At 41.3% G+C, this 23,253-nt stretch overlaps 1 protein-coding gene across 1 annotated transcript; it reads left to right on the forward strand.

Annotated features, from left to right (window-relative positions):
• The first annotated feature begins 6,640 nt into the window (after positions 1-6,640).
• On the forward strand, positions 6,641-23,136 carry LOC113539310 (uncharacterized). Its single transcript, XM_053239571.1, has 18 exons — positions 6,641-7,313; positions 8,367-8,462; positions 8,627-8,860; positions 9,046-9,199; positions 9,735-9,794; positions 10,669-11,196; positions 11,676-11,730; positions 12,047-12,206; positions 12,307-12,629; positions 12,884-13,078; positions 13,379-13,670; positions 14,176-14,286; positions 14,498-14,647; positions 20,110-20,205; positions 20,365-20,598; positions 20,784-20,937; positions 21,275-21,334; positions 22,244-23,136. Exons 1-18 carry the CDS (start codon positions 6,726-6,728, stop codon positions 22,771-22,773), a joined length of 4,020 nt encoding a protein of 1,339 aa, XP_053095546.1. The 5' UTR covers positions 6,641-6,725; the 3' UTR covers positions 22,774-23,136.
• The last annotated feature ends 117 nt before the right edge of the window (positions 23,137-23,253 follow it).

Raw genomic sequence — 23,253 nt, forward strand, 5'->3', positions numbered from 1 at the left:
ATGTGGAGATTATCAGCTGTGCCAGGGAGAGGTTGGTCTGCTAGCTGGTCAGCACAGGCTCTAAGGACCCAACCTGAGATGCCGTCTGGTCCTGCTGCCTTCCTGGTGTTCACTCATCTGAAAGTCTTCCTCATGTCATGCTCCGAGATGATGAAAGCATTTCCCTCTCTGACACACTCTGCATGCATGCTGCCATTAGCAATATTAGCGCTGTGAGCACTGTTAGCACTGTCATCACCCCTAGCACTGTTAGTACTGTTAGCTGCAGCCTTGAAGCGAGCATAAAAAGTATTCAGCTCGTCCGCCAGAGATGCATCCGTATTCACCATTCTGGAAGATGGTGTTTTATAGTCGGTTATTGTTCTCAGTCCCTGGCACAGTCTCCTAGATCCATACTGTTGGAACTGTGACTCTAGTTTCCTCCCATAGTGCCGCTTCGCCTCCTTCACCACTCTGCACACGTCATAAGATGCAGCCTTGTACTCGTCCATGTTCCCGGTGGCAAGCCCTGCATTATAGGCAGTGGTGCGAGATCTGAGAGCATCGTGGATGATTTTATCCACCCACGGTTTCTGGTTCTGATGATGGTTTTGTGGACTGTATCATTCGTCAGTTTTCCAATAAATCCAACAACCACTTCCATAAACACATTGATGTCATCAGAACTGCAGCTGAACATATCCCAGTCTGCGACATCTAGACCGTGCTGCAAAGAGGCCACAGATTGGTCCATCCAGTGCATGAACTCCCTCCTTCCTGTTTCAGCCTTTGTTTGTATATAAGCATGAGGAAGATGGTGGCAAATGGTGAATGAGACTGTACCTTGTCTTTGAATGCAGTAGCCATCTTTGAACAGAGACCTCCGAACAGCTGAGTCACTGGCAGTCTTTAAAAGACCTAGGTCTTCATGAAACTTAAATTACTTACTTAAATTAGAACTTAATTTTTTTTTTTAATTGTATCGTCTGTGTGCTTATTTTACTATTTTACTTATTTTACCTCCCTAACAGAGTTTTTTAGACTGATAGTATTCTTAATCTGTTTCCTACTGAACCAGTATCAGGATGCATTTTTTGATAGAGACTTCAAAGCACTTCTGTAAGTCGCTCTGGATAAGGGCATCTGCCCAACACCATAAATGTAAATGTAAATGTATTGGTGCTTTTTGAGAGGACATGATTTGGGAGGAAACACCACTGTCTGTGTAAAGCCCCATACATGAAGTTGCATTTCAGAGAAAAGGTAACTGTCTGGGGAAGAGAACTGAAAGATTTCTAAAGCTTTTTGGTCCTGAAGAACATACTGGCTTCCATTACTCAGAAAAATGTAATATATTTGAAACCACCAAGAGTCTTCCTCGAGCTGGAGCCAATGGGGAGATGGTCTTCAGTCAGGGAAGAACCTGAAGGTCAGTCTGATGGAATTTCAGAGACCCTGACTGAATGACAATAATTTCTGCAGGCTTTTATTGCACAGAAGCCCCTCCTCAAAGATATATAATGGCTTACTAAGAATTTAAAAGCTACCTAAAGGATTCTTAGACCAGGAGAACCTTGATTCTATGATCTGAAGAAACCAAAATTCAACACTTTGGCCTAAATGCCAAGCATTACATCTGAAACAATATAGGCGGCACTCATCAGCTGGCCAATTCCATCTCTACAGTGAAGGTTGATGGTGGTAGTGTCATGCTGTCGGGATGAAGCAGTGTCCAACATCACAATAACCCAAAGCACATACAAGACAATGTGTTGGGACAAATCTGTGAATGTTCTTGAGTGGCCCTGCCAGGGCCTGGACATGAATCCAATGTAACATTTCTGGTGAGATCTGACAACAGTGGTACAGCAACGCTCCCCATCCAACCTGACAGAGATTGAAAGGTTCTACAGAGAAAAAAATGGAAGAAGATGTGCCAAACATGTAGAATCAGACCTAACATGACTTAAGGTACTGAATAAAGGGTCTGGAGCAAGAGCAGCTTTCATAATCTCCAGAAGAACTGTGGCAGATTCTCCAAGAAGAAAAATTTGCCAGCCAATTTCCTTACAAAACTGCATATATTATTGTGTTTTGTGTAAAGTATACTTGATAGTTGTTTGTTCAATGAATAAAATTACGCACATACAGGTTGTCAGGCGGTGGACACGGTGACAGTTACAGATTTTTTTTTTTATTTTTCCAAAGGCAAATAAGTTCAAAAAGATAACCCGAGGCAAGATCAATAAACATGCAGAAGTCAGGCGATATAAAGAGAAAAAGACATGAACCAGAAACTAGAAATTTAGTTGTAACCATAAATATTCTAGCATATAAACAAAAGGCTTGGCATCGACAGGCACAGGACACTGAGCATATACTTGGCACTGAATGGGTGGTGTGAGAGTCCTTATATATCGTGTGACTGTGATAGCGTGATTGAGTGTGTGATCAGTAAGCCAGTGAACACGAATGTGACAGTCTCTCTGGTTGCTGTGTGCTGTAGTCCTCAACAGCTATGTTTGTAGACCACTCTGTGTTACTTGATGTGGAAGGCATTGCTGTTTCCAGCACTGATGTGACTGATCCCCTCACCCACCCCCCACCCCCCAAAGAGCTCACTCCAGGAGCAGCGTTCTTCCTGGGTCCCCCCTTGGGGTATGGATCTGGTTTGCTCCTCAGGTCCACAGCCCTTCCAGTCGTTGCAAGAGTCTAGGATATCCTTGACAATGTAGGCTGGCTGTCTTTCAATGTGTAGAGGAGCTGGGGGTGTATGTGGGAGGGTATTTTTGGCTAGGGCTTGTACATGCAGGGTATTGCGGAGTGGCTGGGTGAGAGGAGATGAGAGCTTTCAATGAAGTTGCCAGCCATTCTGGAGTCAATCAGCACTGAAACAGTAGAGAAACTTTCTGAATGTCCTATCATAACTAGTATGGCAAAAGTCTGAAGAGTTGGAGCAAGAAGGTTTATCCACTCATTCTGTGGAACGGACTGGACATCTACTTGATGCTGAGGGCTGCTGCAGGAGAAGCACAACATAGGTTTCTGATGCCTTTGGTTTTCCACATCAGTCAGCTTGGCTTGTCAGAGTTGCATGGGTTCAGGTGCTGGGATATCCATGATGGAAGTTATCTGTGGTTTACCCCTCCAGTGCTTCAACAGGTGGTCAAGGCAGAAGGAAAGGTCAATGAGGGAGTTGAGGGATGCTTAATCATCGCAGCATGCCAGTTCAGTGAGGATATCTTGATTTAAGCCCAGTCATTAAGCTGCTTTGAACACTGGCTCATCTCAGCCACTGCCATTTTCAGTTTTCATTTAAAACTATTTTGTTTTAGTTCTCTTAGTTCATGTTTATATGTATATATGAAAACTTGCTACATACTAACATATGTAACATAAGTGGAATTTGCAAAACCTGTTTAAGGTCAAATTTGGGAGTACAGACCACACCTAAATGACATAAAGAGTGATTGTGGAAATGTAAAATTGGGGAGAATTCTCAGAACAGAAAGTTCTGGGCAGCATCTACTTTGCACTAGATCAGAGATCCCCAAAGTTTTGGGGCAAATGACCCCAAATGGACATTATGAATTTTCTATGACCCCAGACCTTGACCACCCTACATATGTACCCTACAAATTCCAAGCCGATATAACAAGTCAATATGGCAAGTCATGCATGCTGTATTTTGAAATTTTTATTTAAGACCCTGTATCTTAAGTCTGTAATGAAGTGGATAGAGAAAGGCAATTATGCTGCCACTGTTTAGAAAGCAATGAAGAGAAGAGCTGAGTGAGAGCGTCTGTGATCCTTGGTAGAGAGCACATTGACGCTTCAGAAAGAGATAACACCTGTGATCCTTCAGAAAAAGAGAGGGAGAAAGCACAATTTCAATGCTTCAGAAAGAAAGAAAGGATGTCTGTGATGGTTCAGATGAGGACAGAGAGCAACTGCAATATTTTAGAGGATAGAGCTGATGTAATGGGCTACAAGAGACAGAAAGGCTGTGACCTTTTATAGAGGGAAAGGGCTCAAAGACAGAAAAAGTAGGGGTCTGCGGGTGCTGCAGTACCCCCGATGTTCAGGATTCCTTTAATTGCAAACTGCTAAAATGACAATAATATATCCACACAAATAAAGAAATAGGCTAAACAAATTTTGAGAACACGTTGACAGACCGGGTTTGCATAGATACGAAAAGCAGTAGCTGTTTAATCAGTGTGGTCTTCTTCTCTAGGCACTATAGCCTTCTTCTATAGTGAGGTGTAAACAATAGAACAATTTCTCATATGTTACAAAATAATGAATATTCATAATTGTATAGAAAGGGCATTTCTACATCTCCTTATTAGGCTTCAGAAGGTGGTTCCCTATAACCTTAAGCAATTAATCTGCAGAGGAACACTCTTTGATACTATCATCATATAAAAACAGTGATTAAAGAGATAACACTGAGGCCTTTTTCTTACTTGCACATAAGGATGCAGTGGTTCACCAATGGCAGGATAGGGCACATCAAAAGCAGGATCCTCACCAGAGTCATCAGAATCAAAATAAGAAGTAAAATTCATATTGTACATGCACACAAATGTAACACTTCCAAGAACTGATCATATAAACCCCAATCCTCATGGCTGATCTTGACCTGAAGACGGACCCCAACTCCAGGTGTGGTCATAAAAAAATAGTAGGTAAGAAACAGTGATGCAAAGACATACAAAATCTTTATATCATTTAAGACTTCAAATTTTTTATCCAGTTGAATCAACTCAATGTAGGCTAGAACAGGTTATGTATGCCTTAAAAATGTAATGTCTGTATTTAATGTCTCAAAAATTTTTATAGCAATTGTTAACTAAGGTGAGCATTGTCAGCAGGGATCTTCTGCGCTCGCTGGTTGTACAAGGTCCACTGGCCAGGTCTACACTTCAAGCCGTGGATCCACTCTGGTTTACGTTGAGCCTTAACACCCATTCCCGTAGTCAGGACCACTACGTACAGGCCTCTCCACCTAAGAGTGAGAGCAGAGCCTTCCAGAGTGTTAATCAACACAGAATCACCATAACATAGTAAATTCATAACATAGTTTCTCAGATGGTTCGGGTAGCGCATCTCATGTACCCTTCCAGTTTCTATTCAAAAGAACAAACAATTGAGTAGGAAATCATAAAAAGCTTCACAGAAATTTTAATATTTCATATAAATTACATATTGTCTTCCACCCACAGTAAAAACAGTCTCTTCTTAGTGAGAAGAACAGCAGATAACAGGTTCATCAGTCTCCTTATCAGGACCTTGATGATAGTTCTGTGGGATCTAGATCTGCCATAGCAGAGTGCAATAGGAAGTGCTTCTGGCCATTTTAGGATTATTTCCCTAATTATCTTAGTCAGATAAAAAAAAATTAGATAATATAAATTATGTTGAACCTATGCATAACTGACTTCCAGTCTTGGAATCATGTCTTTCAGTAAGCACCTAATTATTGTTTTGGCATCCAAACCACACATTTAGTGCACAGCTTTTGCTCTAGCATTGCAAAGGGAAACCAGGTCTGTGGCAGATGTGGCACATCTACCAAATTAGAGATCAGCTGTCCATGCAAGATGGCTTTGTCAGCTAAAGTGAAAAAGCTACAGTGCTTCCAAATTTGACCAAAATCATGTACTAGACATAAAAAAACATAGGTAGAGCCAGTAAGTGTAACAGTCTTTCTCTTCCAGAATGCATGCACACATGAGAGCAAAGAGTTCAGCTGCTTAGGCCAAAATGCCTTGTGGTTGCATAGGTTTCAACATCATCAACATCATGATCTGTCAAAATAGCATAAAAATCAAATCTGGATTATCCAGAGGTGTTTGAGCTAAGTCTGGCCACATGCAAGTGACTTAATCTACCACAGTACAACAATCATGCAATATTGAGTCACCTCCATTAGAATCAGAAGAGATTATCAGGATTGAGTAATATAAGGATACAGTAATATGAGGAGAACAAAGAATGTTCGCCTCATATCCGTAACGTATCTGAGCAGACATGTGCTGTGTTGCCAAGAGGCATTGAGTTTATATAGATCTATATAATATTTCTATACATCTCTGCCTAGTAAAGCCACATGCTGCACAATATAATTTCTCACAGGATGGTTTATCTGAATTACAAGCCCCCAACTTTAACACTGCACCAGATCAGGCAAGTTAGCATGCAAAGAGACTTTCAGGGAATTACCAAGGGACATTCCCCTTGCTTTAGCTAACTTTCCTCCCATTGAAAGTGGAAAAATTCAAGTTCAATGATTAAGTAATTTCACTGTTTTAAGTGCTATACTGATGAATTTCAGTATTGATGATGCTTGGATCAGCTCCAAGGATACATTTTAAAAACCTTTGTGAAATGTGCCATTTTTGTTGCTAACTGCAGCATTATAACAATGTTGTGCTGTCAATTACTTTTTATGCACAAACATTCCAACGGTGATGCAAAAACACATTGTAATATGTGGTCATGAATGAATTTTAAATCTTTAATGAATCTTTAAATCACAGGAAATTTAAAAATTAAAAAATTCTCTACACCTTTTCTTTAAAGCATGAACTTCCTTTGAGTTTAAGGCCACGCCTACTCTCTCTGTCACACTCCTACACACACAGAACCAGTAAGCTCTCTTTTGAGAAAACGAAACTCAGCAAACTCAAAGTGCCTCTCTCTCTCTCTCTCTCTCTCTCTCTCTGTGTGAGTGCAAGAAAATGGCAGAGGCCAGTATTTCAATGGATCAGGGTCAGTTTAACTGTCCAGTGTGTCTTATTCTCCTGAAGGATCCTGTGACTACTCCTTGTGGCCACAATTTCTGTAAGGAGTGTATTAATGGCTTCTGGGATGAGGAGGATCTGAAGGGCATCAACAGCTGCCCCCACTGTAGAGAGACTTTCACTCCAAGGCCTGTTCTACGCAGTAACAACGTGCTGGCTGAAGTGGTGGAGAATATGAAGACCGAACACCAAGCTGCTTCTACTGTTCACTGTTACGCTGGACCTGGAGATGTGGAGTGTGATTCCTGCATTGGGAGAAAACGCAAAGCTGTTAATTCCTGTCTGGTGTGTCAGGCCTCCTACTGTGAAGATCATCTTCAACCTCACTATCAGTCTCCTGCCTTTAAGAAGCACAAATTAGTGGAAGCCTGTGCAGAGCTCCAAGAGAAGATCTGCTCTCAACACGACAAACTGATTGATATCTACTGTCGTACTGACCAAAGCTTCATCTGTTATTTGTGTATGATAGATGAACACAAAGGCCACGATACGGTTTCAACTAAAGCAGAAAGAACTGAAAAACAGGTAAGAACTGCATGTCATTATACTTTTTTCAATTAAATATTTATACAAATTCTAGTACTATCTTAATTTCTATTCAGTTGCTTGGATTTGGTTATATGGCTGTTATTCACTGTGAAGTGAATTTTTATTAGAAGTCAGTGGGTTGTTGGTAAGGAAGTGTGAAACAGGTCAGACTATTCAGTGTTCTTCGAACAGCCAACACCCAACAACCTTTTAACAGTATTTTGTAACTAGCGTGTACACGTGACTGTGTTAAAGCTCTGTAACAGTTTTACTGGTGTGTTACTTGTTTATATTATTTTCTGTGTAGTAGTTTCTAATGCATTTTATTTTAGACATTTTTATATTACAAATTTCAATTGAACATGTGTTTGCATTTGATGTGGTTGGTGCAGAGCCTAGTCATGCGGAAACTTGTCATTAGTGGAGAAAGAGAGATAGAGTTTTATAGCAAGTTCATTAGGACGATGTAGGAAGAACTCAGCTTCAGACGCAGCCTTTCTCACAAACATCAGTAATTTCATAACTCCACTGAATGGTCTACAGGTAAAAAGTAAGAATTTTATCTGTCTGAATGCGAGTGGATTCACAGTGTATTTATGTGAATATTTCTGGAATACCTTAATGTAATGTACATCTATAACAGAAGTAACATTGTTATTTCTCCCAGACGCCACTTTCAAACAAAACCAGAACTCAGTACATAAAAGTGCACAAGTTCATTCATGTTGAGAATTTCTTTTTTTTATTTTATTTTTTAAACTATAATATACCAGTGATACTCTTGTTCTCTTTAATGTTCTCTGTTTTTTTATGCTGGTTTTGTGCTGGTTGTTGGTTGTTGTCTAACACTAGCCTGATTTGTTTACTCTGTTTTTGACTAAGTCTTTGAATTTGTTCACCTGATGCAATAAAGCCTGCATGTACTTGCAGCCATCTCTGCCACCTGACATCTGTATAACATGAGTGAACTTCATGTTTGTATTTGCAGATATTATTGACACACTGAGCTCCTGATGCAGAAATAATTAAATGTGTTTTATTTGGTCTCAGAATGAGCTAAAGCAGAAGCAGATGAAATTCCGGCAGATAATGCAGAAGAAGTGGAAAAAGGTGCAGAAGCTGAAACAGACTATGGACTCTATTAAGGTAAGAAAAGAGAATGCCCTAAAAAATCCCCCCCCCCCCCCCCCCACACACACACACACACACACACACACACACACCCTCTGTCTCTCTCTCTCTCTCTCTCTCTTTGCTGTTTAAATAACGCTCCATTTTGTGTGTGTGTGTGTGTGTGTGTGTTATAACAGGAGCATTCACAGGCAGCAGTAGATGACAGTGAGAGGATCTTTACTGAGCTGGTCAGCACCATGGAGAAAAAGTGCTCGGAGGTGAAGAAGCTGATCAGAGCTCAGGAGGAAGCTGAACTAAGTCGAGTTGAACGACTCCTGAAGCAACTGAAGCAGGAGATTGCTGATCTTAAGAGGAGAGTCACTGAGCTGGAGCAGCTTTCACACACACACGATCACATCCACTTCCTCCAGGTAACACTCACTGTCTGATCTACAGAGGGCGCTGTTCCTCACAAAGTTTCCTCCTAAAAGCTCATTACAGCAACAATAAATGTTCCTGTCTGAGATCACAAGTGTGTCTTTGTGTCTGATTGAGTCTCAGATTCATTCGTTCCTTTCCTACACTTTTCTCCTTCTTTATTGTATCCTCTCTGTAGAGTTTCCCATCTCTCTGTGTTCCTCCTGGATGTGAGGTCTCACGCAGATTCACTGTCAATCTCTCATTTGACGGAGTGAGGAAATTTCTCTCAGATCTGAAAAAACAAGTTGAGGAAATCTGTGAGGAGGAATTCAGAAAAATCGATCCACGTGGTAAGAGAACTTTTCCTACTGAAAACATTTGTTTGGCATCACAGTAAAGAAGAATTCATGTACCAGGAATAAGAAATAGACAGGAACAAGACTACCTTTACGACAATAGATTAACATTGACCTTGTAAGTTACATCAAATCCAGAAACTAATATTGCTGAATATCGTAAATGCTTATTATAAATATGCTAAGAACTGAGGTCAAGTTAAACAGAAAATAATCAGCAGTAAACAATGATAAACTGTAATCACCTCACCAGCAGTTAGAATCCTGCCTTAATTCCTACATGAAGTCCATCAGAAAGTAAAAACACATTATTAGAGCGTCACCTGGGAAAAGTGATTGCTTGTTCTCATGTTTTAAAGTTATGAAACATATTTAAAGAACTAATGTTCAGACATTTTTGGCCAATATTTGGTTGAGGCTCTGAGGGCTGTCTGTCTGAGGGCAGCGAGGAATCTAATTTTTCATTTTCATGCTTTAAACTGTTTCTGCATCATTTTTCCATCTCCATTTTGTCTCTGTGTTTCCACAGATGCAGCAGTTCAGATGATTTTACCTTCAGAAACAAAGAGCAGAGCGGATTTTCTGCAGTGTAGGTGTAAAACACACACACACACACACACACTTTTAGTAGGTAGAGACTTTGGGAGATAGTGTAGGATACATGAACATATCTGTATTGTTTATCTAAATCTAATCAATTTTTACATGATGACTGATGTTCTGTAATGTTAAAAAATTATTTCTTATGAAGCAACATTCAGAGGACGGAAACACAGCCAGGTGTCTCTCACACAAATGATAAATACACATACTCTTCCTGTCAGTATTTAATTTGAAAATGCATGTTTTCTTACAGTACATGTTTTTTAACTCAAAATTCATTATTGCTCAGCAAGTATTTCAAAGAAAATCAAAAAGTGAAAAATGTTGCTTGCGTAAGTATTTAACCCCCCAGTTTCCCAAAGCTCCAGATGAAAGATATTGTCTTAACGAGAACACAACTGACTTATAATTGGCCTTCACCTGTGAAATATTAAAAACAGCTCCCATTTTTTTGAACAAAAAACACCTCAGTTGAAGTGTCATTGAAAATGAAGACTAAGGAGCACTAAAATTTGAAACAACATCCAACCAACCTGAAGAGCATGAAGCAAATTTGACAGGAATAATGGCCGAAAATCACTCCCAAACAATGTGCAAAGCTGGTAGGAACTAACCACAGCAGACTTAAAGCTCTTATTGCAGCAAAAGGTGGTTCTATGAAGTACTAGTCTGAAGGGGTTGAATACTTATGTAAGCATCTTTTTAAAGATCTGCTGACAAAAATACTGCCTGGAACAATCTGTATGTCATTTGTAATCCAGGTGAATCTCATGAATTTTAAGGGGCTTGAATAAGATGCTAGGCACTGTTTCATAAATCTTTTGATTAATATCTAACTTGTGGACATTTTATTGTTTTAGATTTCATTAATCTGACTCTGGATCCCAACACAGCACATCATCAGCTCATTCTGTCTAAGAGGAACAGAGCGGTGACTCGCAGTAAGACAGACAAGCTGTCCTCTGATAATCCAGAGAGATTTGATTCGTGTTCTCAGGTGTTGTGTAAGGAGAGTGTGTGTGGACGCTGTTACTGGGAGGTGGAGTGGAACGGTGTGGGTGTGGACATTTCAGTCTCATATAAAGATATCAGGAGGAAAGGAGGGAGTATCAAGTGTGTGTTTGGACGCAACAGTCAGTCCTGGAGTCTGCGGTGTTCTTCTTCCTCTGTATCTTTCCGGCACAACAACATTAAGACTGAGCTCCAAGGTCCAGCGTCCTCCAGAATAGGAGTGTGTGTGGATCACAGTGCAGGAACTCTGTCCTTCTACAGCGTCTCTGAAACGATGAGGCTCCTCCACAGAGTCCACACCACATTCACTCAGCCTCTGTACCCCGGGTTCAAGATTTGTTATTTTTACTCTACTATGAGGTTATGTGATCCAAATTAAATGTTAGTAAAAGTGCTTTTGTAAAATTAAAACCGAGGTGACAGATTTCATTTCGAACTGTAATGCTATTTTTTCAACCACATCTATTATATAGATTAATAAACTACATAAATAATCTCAATGCAGAATGTACGATTTTTCTAGGGAAAAAAGTGTTAAACAGTAACTGTATGCACTATTAGGAGATTTTTTTATACCGATTTTAAAAAAATTTACAATGTCTCAAAAGTTCAAGTTTGGGCTTCGGCAAAGACTATTTGTTCAGAAATAATAAAACTTACTGAAACTGCTGTTTCTTTCTGTGCTGCTACTGGTGGAAACACCTCCTGTGTGCAAAAGCCACTTTTATTTTAGATGTTGTGTCTTGCGTGATAATTCCTTGGATAAGCTTCTGTTTAATTATTTACTATAAAATATTTTATCAAGAAAAATCTGTTGATAGTAATTGTCCAGCAATTTAATCCTGTGTGATTTCAGACCTCCTAACTGACATAAATCCTGATGTCAGGATATACCAGACTCGGAGACAAAGGTGAGAACCCAACACAAATTTATTAAAGGATTTGACAAACAATGGGTATGCAAAGACAGGGTAAACACAAAGATAAATACTGCAGGCTGGTGGGTAACACAGATAGAGACACTAGGTAAATGACTGAGGGAAAGGAGCACACACCTCACATGTCTTGGAAGAGAAACGCTGGAGAAAACGTAGGGAGACGTAGAGGAGCTTCAAATGAACACAGGTACTCACAGAGAAGAGGTCTATTCCTTGTTTTTTATCCTATTCCCCGCCAGGAGGGCTGGGTCTAGGATATCCTCCCTGGATACCCAAGATTGTTCTTCAGGCCCGTAACCTTCCCAGTCTATGAGGTATTCGAGGCGACCTCTGTGGCGTCGGGAGCTCAGTATTTCTCTGATGGCATATACTGGCTGGTCATCCAGGATCATCAGGAGAGGAGGATCGTTCACAGGATCAGGCTCTGTGGAGGAATCAGAAACAGGAGGGTGATATGGTTTGAGAAAAGAGACATGGAAAGCAGGATGTATTTTGTAACCGAGCTGTAACCGATATGTAACAGGGTTAATGTGTTACATTATGGGGAAGGGACCAATGAATCTGGGACTTAGCTTTTTGCAGGGCAGGTGCAGTCTCCAGTGGAGAGCCACACCTTCTGCCCCGGTTGGAAGTTGGGCATTTCAATCCTCTGAGCATCAGCATGGACCTTCTGATGGTGCACTGCCCGTTGCAGGTGGTGATGAGCTGCTTCCCAGACCCTCTCGCTCTCCTGGAACCAATGGTCAACCGCTGGCACCTCTGATGGCTCCCCAGTCCATGGGAAAAGAGGGGGTTGGAAGTCAAGTACGCATTGAAATGGGGTTAGGCCCGTGGCAGGTTGACCGAGGGAGTCCTGTGCGTACTCGGCCCAAGTGAGGAACCGACTCCAGGAGGTCTGGTGGCTGTGGCAGAATGTTCTCAGGAAGCGGCTGATTTCTTGGATCTTTCTCTCAGTTTGGCTGTTGCACTGAGGATGGTAGCCAGAGGACAGGCTCACGGTCACACCTAAGAGATTGAAAAAGGCCCTCCACACCCTGGATATAAACTGGGGACCTCGGTCACAATATCTTCAGGGAGGACGAAGTTCCTGAAAACATGGTTAAACAAGAGCTCCGCTGTCTCCAAGGTGGAAGAGAGGCCTTTTAAGGGAAGAAGTCGACAGGCTTTGGAGAATCGGTCAACAACTACCAGGATACAGTCTCCTCAGTATCGAAGCCCTGCCACCCATGGTGCTTCCGGGTGCAGCGGTCTCCGGCGGGCACTTCTCTCAGTTTCCGCCCGGGAACGTAGCGGTACCGGGAGGCTCGCTACCTCTTCGGAGGTCTCCAGAGCAGCTAGCCGCTCTCATTACAACAGAGGTCAGTCTCATGAGACTGGTTCCCTTAGTAGACTATTTGGCAGTGTGGAAACTTCTGCCAAATGTGTCTGAATGGGTCCTGCATACTGTAGAGAGAGGCTACCGAATCCAATTTGGTTCTCCCCTGCCTCGTTTTTGTGGGGTTCTTCCCACTCTGGTGGGCCCCGAGCAGGCTCTGGTAATGGAACAAGAAGTAAACCCTCTCTTGAGGAAGGAGGCCATCAAGGTGGTCCCTCCTCACGACAGAGAGTCCGGGTTCTACAGCTGGTACTTCATCGTTCCAAAGAAGGATGGAGGGTTGCGTCCCATTTTAGATCTGCGTCAATTGAACCGCTCAGTCGTGCGACTGAAGTTCAGGATGCTCACAATCAAACAAGTCGTGTCTCAGATCAGCTCCGAGGACTGGTTTGTCACGATCAATCTAAAAGACTCATACTTCCATATCTCCGTCCTTCCCCAATACAGGAAGTTCCTGAGGTTTGCTTTCGGGGGTGAAGCTTACCAATATCGGGTTCTTCCGTTTGGGCCTGGCACTTTCACCCCGCACTTTCACAAAGTGTGTGGGTGCTGCTCTGGCTCCTCTGCGACTCCGGGGCATCCGCATACTGAATTATATCGACGATTGGTTGATATTAGCTCAATCGGAGCAGGCAGCAGTTCGGCATCAAGATGTCGTTCTCGCCCACATGAAAGAGCTGGGGTTAAGACTAAATGCCAAGAAAAGTGTGCTTACTCCAGTACAGAGAACCACTTATCTGGGCATGGTGTGGGATTCGACCACAATGCAGGCACGTCTGTCTCCTGCTCGGATCGAGTCGATCCTCACAGCAGTCACGAGAGTGAGAGAAGCCCGGTCACTCACTGTAAAGCAGTTCCAGAAACTGCTGGGTCTGATGGCAGCTGCGTCCAACCTTTTGGCCTGCTGTACATGAGACCCCTACAGTGGTGGCTCAAGACCAATGGGGTTCTTCCCGAGGGTAAACCCGCTTCACATGATCAAGGTCACGCAGCGATGCCTACATGCTTATGACATGTGGAGAGATCCTTGGTTCTTGTCTCAGGGCCCGGTGCTGGGAGCTCCTTGTCACCGTGTAATGCTAGCAACGGACGCATCTCTCACCGGTTGGGGAGCAGCCATGAGCGGCCACGAGTGGCCGTTCAGCCTGCGGACTGTGGAGCGGCCGCCATCTCTCATGGCACATCAACTGCCTGGAGATGATGGCCGTGTTTCTAGCATTGAAACACTTTCTCCCAGACCTAAGAGATTGCCATGTGTTGGTGCACACCAACAACACAGCGGAGGTCTCTTACATCAACCACCAGGGAGGTCTGCGTTCGTGCCCCCTTTACAGGCTGGCACACCAGATCCTTGTGTGGTCCCAGGGGAAACTCCTCTCGCTGAGAGCAGTTTACATCCCTGGACATCTCGATATGGGAGCAGACATCCTGTCGAGGCAGGGGCCGAGACCCGGGGAATGGAGGCTTCCCCCTGAGGTGGTGAAGCAGATATGGAGAGTGTTTGGCCTGGCTCAGGTGGATCTGTTTGCATCTCAGGAGACATCACACTGTCCCCTCTGGTTCTCTCTGACTCATCCAGCTCCTCTCGGACTGGATGCCATGGTACAGATGTGGCCGAGGCTTCATCTGTACGCCTTTCCCCCGATCGCTATGCTCCCGGGAGTTCTGGAGAGAGTGCGCAGGGATGGGGTCCGTTGCTAGTAGCCCCGTTCTGGCCGGGCCGAGTATGGCTCTCGGACCTGATTTTCCTTCTCGACGGCTCTACATGGGAGATTCCTGTCAGGAGGGCTCTCCTCTCACAGGCGGGTCCACCCCCGCCCGGAGTGGGGGAAGCTGTGGGTGTGGCCTCTGAGGGGGCACAACTCGTAGCTTCCAGTCTCTCAACCAAGGTTGTTGAGGCCATTCTTCAATCCAGAGTACCCTCACAGAGGAAACTGTCTCTAGATTACGCATGTAACCATGGTTCCCCGAGGGAACGAGACGCTGCGTCTCAGTGCCATACTTCCGGCATCCCTGTGAGCGCTTGCTTCATTTCTCAGAAGCTGCCGCTGTATCCACCGCACGTACTTTTAAGCTTCCTGGTCGCTACATCACCCCGCCCGTGACGTCTCGCCCATCCATTGGACTGATTACACATGTGATTCAGAGTGTGGTCACGCTGAAGGCATTCCCATAGTGTTTCGACGCAGCGTCTCGTTCCCTCGGGGAACCATGGTTACATGCGTAACCTAGAGATGATTTTCTCTCTCTTTTAAAATAAGACTGAAAATTTGGACTATGTAAAGTTACAAAACACACCTCTAGGGTTATGACATCACTACCATGTACACACGCATATGTAAGTCACAGAGGATAGGCAATCAAATCAAGGCAGGTCTTAAAGACACAGTAACAAAGAGCCTGTTTAAATTATTAAAAGTTAATGATGCAGATTGCTGAGTAAAACTTAAGTAAAAAAAACTAAAATATGAGAAATTTGCACAACATGGACAAGAGTCAGACTCACAGGTTTCCTTGGGGTCCACGAGCTCAGGGTCGGCATCTGATTAAACCACATGTGACCCTTTGAATCTCCACATACAATCAGTCCTGTGGATAAAACAGTAAAACAGAGAATAACTCAGCATGTGTCCTGTTAATGAGCGTGTGTTCATGGTGGCATAAAGACGGGCATTGCACAACACAAACCCTGATCTCCAATACGCACTCACTCACAGTATTCATTTCATTCATTAATGATTGCATTTAACGTAACATGTGTTTGCATCTTCCTTACATACCTAAGTGTATTTTTCTTGTTTTTAAGTGTGTAATGTTGCAGTGCAAGGGCTCTCTACCTCATTTCAATATGCAGTATGATAATAAAGTTAACTTTGACTTACATCTCTGAAGTGAAGGAATTAAAACTTAATATTTTTTTGGCTTGCAATTGAAAGAAATGGAGAAACACAATACACTTTTTGTGATATCTGCAATAAAGAATGCAAAATAAATTAAGGCTGAATACAATAAATGTACTTTCTTACTAAAATAAATAAATAAATAAATACTTTAAGAGTCTAATCTAATAAAATAATCAGAAAGGTTCCAAGTAGAACGCTTTTTTGGAAACTAAGAACACTTAATTATGCAATGAACCCTTGAAGAGCCCTTTATTCTAAGAGTGTATATATTAACTTTGCATGTGTGCAGAACAAACTCTAAATACCTAAACTCAAAACTCAAATACCCAAATTCTAAACTCTTACCAATCACAATCCAGAATATCAACAGTGCTGTGGTGTAAGCGTGTGTATTCTATTTCACATTCACCTCATGATCTGTTTTTGTTATCGATACTTTTGAGAGTTTGAGCTTTTCACCCCTTACATAAGACTTAATAAAGTGATCACAAATTGACAATCTTAATAACGTTAAAAACAATAAAAACATTAAAAAAAATTTAGGTTGCTGATAAAGATGACTTCTGACACCCAGCTGCTGTAACTTTTTGGCTGTGTGTCGTAAAATACCAATCAAACGAACATGGAAATCTGTTTTGTTTAAGTGTAAACTAGAGGTACCTTATTAAAGGGGTGTGCAAACTTTTGTACTCAGCTGCAGTAAATATGTATTAGTTTAGCATACTGGTGTAGAGTGTCAGCGAGTGTGTCTGTGTGTGTGTGTGTGTGTGTGTGTGTGTGTGTTCACTAACCAGGTAAGCTAGTTTAATCATGTCGTGTCCTTCTCTCAACAGCCACAGGCCGTTTTCACCATTTCCGTCAATTCCCAACACTCAGACAGATAGAAGGAGAAAGCACAATTTCAATGCTTCAGAAAGAAAGAGAGGATGTCTGTGATGCTTCAGATGAGGACAGAGAGCATCTGCAATACTTTAGAGGATAGAGCTGATGTAATGGGCTGCAAGAGACGGAAAGGCTGTGAACTTTTATAGATGGAAAGGGCTCAAAGACAGAAAAAGTAGGGGTCTGCGGGTGCTGCAGTACCCCCGATGTTCAGGATTCCTTTAACTGCAAACTGCTAAAATGACAATAATATATTCACACAATTAAAGAAATAGGCTAAACAAATTTTGAGAGCACTGTTGACAGACCGGGTGTGCATAGGTATGAAAAGCAGTAGCTGTTTAATCAGTGTGGGAGAATTTTCCCTATTCCCCAAATAAAACCAGAAGACAATCTTATAGATCAAAATGAGATACAGCAGTACATCAGCAGTGAGTTATCACTTCAGCTATACCAGAGAAGTGAGCCCATGATCAAAGAAGGAATAGCCTTCTTCCATAGTGAGGTGTAAACAATTTCTCATAGGTTACAAAATAATGAATATTCATAATTGTATAGAAAGGGCATACACAAGTTTCTACATCATAGAGAGCATAGAGGCATCTCATTTTACATTTCAGTTTCAATTTCCTCAGATTCAAACAATCACAAAGTATCATTCAAACCAGTCAAGAAATTGTTAAAGAGGCAGTAGATAGCTCAGACGAAAGGAAAGAAATATTGGGTGATCTTGACCTGAAGATGGACCCCAACTCCAGGTGTGGTCATAAAAAAATAGTAGGTAAGAAACAGTGATGCAAAGACATACAAAATCTTTATATCATTTATGACTTCAATTTTTTTATCCAGTTGAATCAACTTAATGTAGGCTAGAACAGGCTCAGTGAAAGCTTTGACAGTTATGCATGCCTTAAAGATGTAATGTCTGCATTTAATGTCTCAAAAAATTTTTATAGCATTTGTTAACTAAGGTGAGCATTGTCAGCAGGGATCTGCTGTTCTCGCTGGTTGTACAAGGTCCACTGGCCAGGTCTACACTTCAAGCCGTGGATCCACTCTGGTTTACTTTGAGCCTTAACACCCATTCCCGTAGTCAGGACCACTAGGTACAGGCCTCTCCACCTAAGAGTGAGAGCAGAGCCTTCCAGTGTTAATCAACACAGAATCACCATGTTTAAATTCATAACATAGTTTCTCAGATGGTTCGGGCAGCGCATCTCATGTAGCCTTCCAGTTCCTATTCAAAAGAACAAACAATTGAGTAGGAAATCATAAAAATCATCAAATTTTAATATTTGCATGCACAAATGCATGCACACATGAGAGCAAAGAGTTCGGCTACTTAGGCCAAAATGCCTTGTGGTTGCATAGGTTTCAACATCATCAACATCATGATCTGTCAAAATAGCATAAAAATCAAATCTGGATGATCCAGAGGTGTTTGAGCTAAGTCTGGCCACATGCAAGTGACTTAATCTACCACAGCACAACAATCATGCAATATTGAGTCACCTCCATTAGAATCAGAAGAGATTATCAGGATTGAGTAATATAAGGATACAGTAATATGAGGAGAACAAAGAATGTTCGCCTCATATCCGTAACGTATCTGAGCAGACATGTGCTGTGTTGCCAAGAGGCATTGAGTTTATATAGATCTATATAATATTTCTATACATCTCTGCCTAGTAAAGCCACATGCTGCACAATATAATTTCTCACAGGATGGTTTATCTGAATTACAAGCCCCCAACTTTAACACTGCACCAGATCAGGCAAGTTAGCATGCAAAGAGACTTTCAGGGAATTACCAAGGGACATTCCCCTTGCTTTAACTAACTTTCCTCCCATTGAAAGTGGAAAAATTCAAGTTCAGTGATTAAGTAGTTTCACTGTTTTAAGTGCTATACTGAAGAATTTCAGTATTGATGATGCTTGGATCAGCTCCAAGGATACATTTTAAAAACTTTTGTGAAATGTGCCATTTTTGTTGCTAACTGCAGCATTATAACAATGTTGTGCTGTCAATTACTTTTTATGCATAAACATTCCAACGGTGATGCAAAAACACATTCAATAATGTAATATGTGGTCATGAATGAATCTTGAATCTTTAATGAATCTTTAAATCACAGGAAAGCTAATTTAAATTTAGAAATTCTCTACACCTTTTCTTTAAAGCATGAACTTCCTTTGAGTTTAAGGCCACGCCTACTCTCTCTGGTACACTCCTACACACACAGAACCAGTAAGCTCTCTTTTGAGAAAACGAAACTCAGCAAACTCAAAGTGCCTCTCTCTCTCTCTCTCTCTCTCTCTGTCTCTCTCTCTCTCACTCTCTCTCTCTCTCTCTCTCTCTATATATATATATATATATATATATATATATATATATATATATATATCTCAATGTGTGAGTGCAAGAAAATGGCAGAGGACACTATTTCAATGGATCAGGGTCAGTTTAACTGTCCAGTGTGTCTTATTCTCCCGAAGGATCCTGTGACTACTCCTTGTGGCCACAATTTCTGTAAGGTGTGTATTAATGGCTTCTGGGATGAGGAGGATCTGAAGGGCGTCTACAGCTGCCCCCACTGTAGAGAGACTTTCACTCCAAGGCCTGTTCTACGCAGTAACAACATGCTGGCTGAAGTGGTGGAGAAACTGAAGAAGACTGAACACCAAGCTGCTTCTCCTGCTCACTGTTACGCTGGACCTGGAGATGTGGAGTGTGTATTTATGTGAATATTTATGGAATACCTTAATGTAATGTACATCTATAACAGAAGTAACATTGTTATTTCTCCCAGACGCCACTTTCAAACAAAACCAGAACTCAGTACATAAAAGTGCACAATTTCATTCATGCTGACATTTTTTTATTTTATTTTATTTTTTAAACTATAATATATCAGTGATATTCTTATTCTCTTTAATGTTCTCTGTTTTTTTATGCTGGTTTTGTGCTGGTTGTTGGTTGTTGTCTAACCCTAGCCTGATTTGTTTACTCTGTTTTTGACTAAGTCTTTGAATTTGTTCACCTGATGCAATAAAGCCTGCATGTACTTGCAGCCATCTCTGCCACCTGACATCTGTATAACATGAGTGAACTTCATGTTTGTATTTGCAGATATTATTGACACACTGATCTCCTGATGCAGAAATAATTAAATGTGTTTTATTTGGTCTCAGAATGAGCTAAAGCAGAAGCAGATGAAATTCCGGCAGATAATGCAGAAGAAGAGGAAAAAGGTGCAGAAGCTGAAACAGACTATGGACTCTATTAAGGTAAGAAAAGAGAATGCCCTAAAAAATCCCCCCCCCCCCCCCCCCCCCCCCCCCACACACACACACACCCTCTGTCTCTCTCTCTCTCTCTCTCTCTCTTTGCTGTTTAAATAACGCTCCATTTTGTGTGTGTGTGTGTGTGTGTGTGTGTTATAACAGGAGCATTCACAGGCAGCAGTAGATGACAGTGAGAGGATCTTTACTGAGCTGGTCAGCACCATGGAGAAAAAGTGCTCGGAGGTGAAGAAGCTGATCAGAGCTCAGGAGGAAGCTGAACTGAGTCGAGCTGAACGACTCCTGAAGCAACTGAAGCAGGAGATTGCTGATCTTAAGAGGAGAGTCACTGAGCTGGAGCAGCTTTCACACACACACGATCACATCCACTTCCTCCAGGTAACACTCACTGTCTGATCTACAGAGGGCGCTGTTCCTCACAAAGTTTCCTCCTAAAAGCTCATTACAGCAACAATAAATGTTCCTGTCTGAGATCACAAGTGTGTCTTTGTGTCTGATTGAGTCTCAGATTTATTCGTTCCTCTCCTACACTTTTCTATTTCTTTATTGTATCCTCTCTGTAGAGTTTCCCATCTCTCTGTGTTCCTCCTGGATGTGAGGTCTCACGCAGATTCACTGTCAATCTCTCATTTGACGGAGTGAGGAAATTTCTCTCAGATCTGAAAAAACAAGTTGAGGAAATCTGTGAGGAGGAATTCAGAAAAATCGATCCACGTGGTAAGAGAACTTTTCCTACTGAAAACATTTGTTTGGCATCACAGTAAAGAAGAATTCATGTACCAGGAATAAGAAATAGACAGGAACAAGACTACCTTTACGACAATAGATTAACATTGACCTTGTAAGTTACATCAAATCCAGAAACTAATATTGCTGAATATCGTAAATGCTTAATATTTAAAGAACTAATGTTCAGACATTTTTGTCCAATATTTGGTTGAGGCTCTGAGGGCTGTCTGTCTGAGGGCAGCGAGGAATCTATTTTTTCATTTTCATGCTTTAAACTGTTTCTGCATCATTTTTCCATCTCCATTTTGTCTCTGTGTTTCCACAGATGCAGCAGTTCAGATGATTTTACCTTCAGAAACAAAGAGCAGAGCGGATTTTCTGCAGTGTAGGTGTAAAACACACACACACACACTTTTAGTAGGTAGAGACTTTGGGAGATAGTGTAGGATACATGAACATATCTGTATTGTTTATCTAAATCTAATCAATTTTTACATGATGACTGATGTTCTGTAATATTAAAAAATTATTTCTTATGAAGCAACATTCAGAGGACGGAAACACAGCCAGGTGTCTCTCACACAAATGATAAATACACATACTCTTCCTGTCAGTATTTAATTTGAAAATGCATGTTTTCTTACAGTACATGTTTTTTAACTCAAAATTCATTATTGCTCAGCAAGTATTTCAAAGAAAATCAAAAAGTGAAAAATGTTGCTTGCGTAAGTATTTAACCCCCCAGTTTCCCAAAGCTCTAGATGAAAGATATTGTCTTAACGAGAACACAACTGACTTATAATTGGCCTTCACCTGTGAAATATTAAAACAGCTCCCATTTTTTTGAACAAAAAACACCTCAGTTGAAGTGTCATTGAAGAGACTGTCAGTCTGAAGAAAAGGAGTGAAAATGAAGACTAAGGAGCACTAAAATTTGAAACAACATCCAACCAACCTGAAGAGCATGAAGCAAATTTGACAGGAATAATGGCCGAAAATCACTCCCAAACAATGTGCAAAGCTGGTAGGAACTAACCACAGCAGACTTAAAGCTCTTATTGCAGCAAAAGGTGGTTCTATGAAGTACTAGTCTGAAGGGGTTGAATACTTATGCAAGCAGCATTTTTTTTTTTTTTTAAAGGTCTGCTGACAAAAATACTGCCTGGAACAATCTGTATGTCATTTGTAATCCAGATGAATCTCATGAATTTTAAGAGGCTTGAATAAGATGCTAGGCACTGTTTCATAAATCTTGTGATTAACATCTAACTTGTGGACATTTTATTTTTTTTAGATTTCATTAATCTGACTCTGGATCCCAACACAGCACATCATCAGCTCATTCTGTCTGAGAAGAACAGAGCGGTGACTCGCAGTAAGACAGACAAGCTGTCCTCTGATCATCCAGAGAGATTTGATTCGTGGGCTCAGGTGTTGTGTAAGGAGACTGTGTGTGGACGCTGTTACTGGGAGGTGGAGTGGAACGGTATGGGTGTGGACATTTCAGTCTCATATAAAGATATCAGGAGGAAAGGAGAGAGTAATGAATGTGGGTTTGGTTACACCAAGCAGTCCTGGAGTCTGCAGTGTTATTCTTTCTCTGTCTGTTTCTGGCACAACAACATTAAGACTGAGCTCCAAGGTCCAGCGTCCTCCAGAATAGGAGTGTATGTGGATCACAGTGCAGGAACTCTGTCCTTCTACAGCGTCTCTGACACGATGAGGCTCCTCCACAGAGTCCACACCACATTCACTCAGCCTCTGTACCCCGGGTTCAAGATTTGTTATTTTTACTCTACTATGAGGTTATGTGATCCAAATTAAATGTTAGTAAAAGTGCTTTTGTAAAATTAAAACCGAGGTGACAGATTTCATTTCGAACTGTAACACTATATTTTTTTTTTCAACCACATCTACTCTACAGATTAATAAATTACATAAATAATCTCAATGCAGAATGTAGGATTTTTCCATGAAAAAAAGTGTTATCAAACAGCACCATAAGGAAATTTTAATATATAAAAAAATTTACAATGTCTCAAAAATTCAAGTTTTGGCTTGGGCAAAGACTATTTGTTCAGAAATAATAAAACTTACTGAAACTGCTGCGTCTTTTATTTTAGATGTTGTGTCTTGCATGATAATTCCTTGGATAAGCTTCTGTATAATTATTTACTATAAAATATTTTATCAAGAGAAATCTGTTGATAGTAATTGTCCAGCAATTTCATCCTGTGTGATTTCAGACCTCCTAACTGACATAAATCCTGATGCATTATAGTGCTTTATGATTATATCTTCACT

This window comes from Pangasianodon hypophthalmus, chromosome 14, assembly GCF_027358585.1.
Source record: "Pangasianodon hypophthalmus isolate fPanHyp1 chromosome 14, fPanHyp1.pri, whole genome shotgun sequence".
NCBI classification, from domain to species: domain Eukaryota; kingdom Metazoa; phylum Chordata; class Actinopteri; order Siluriformes; family Pangasiidae; genus Pangasianodon; species Pangasianodon hypophthalmus.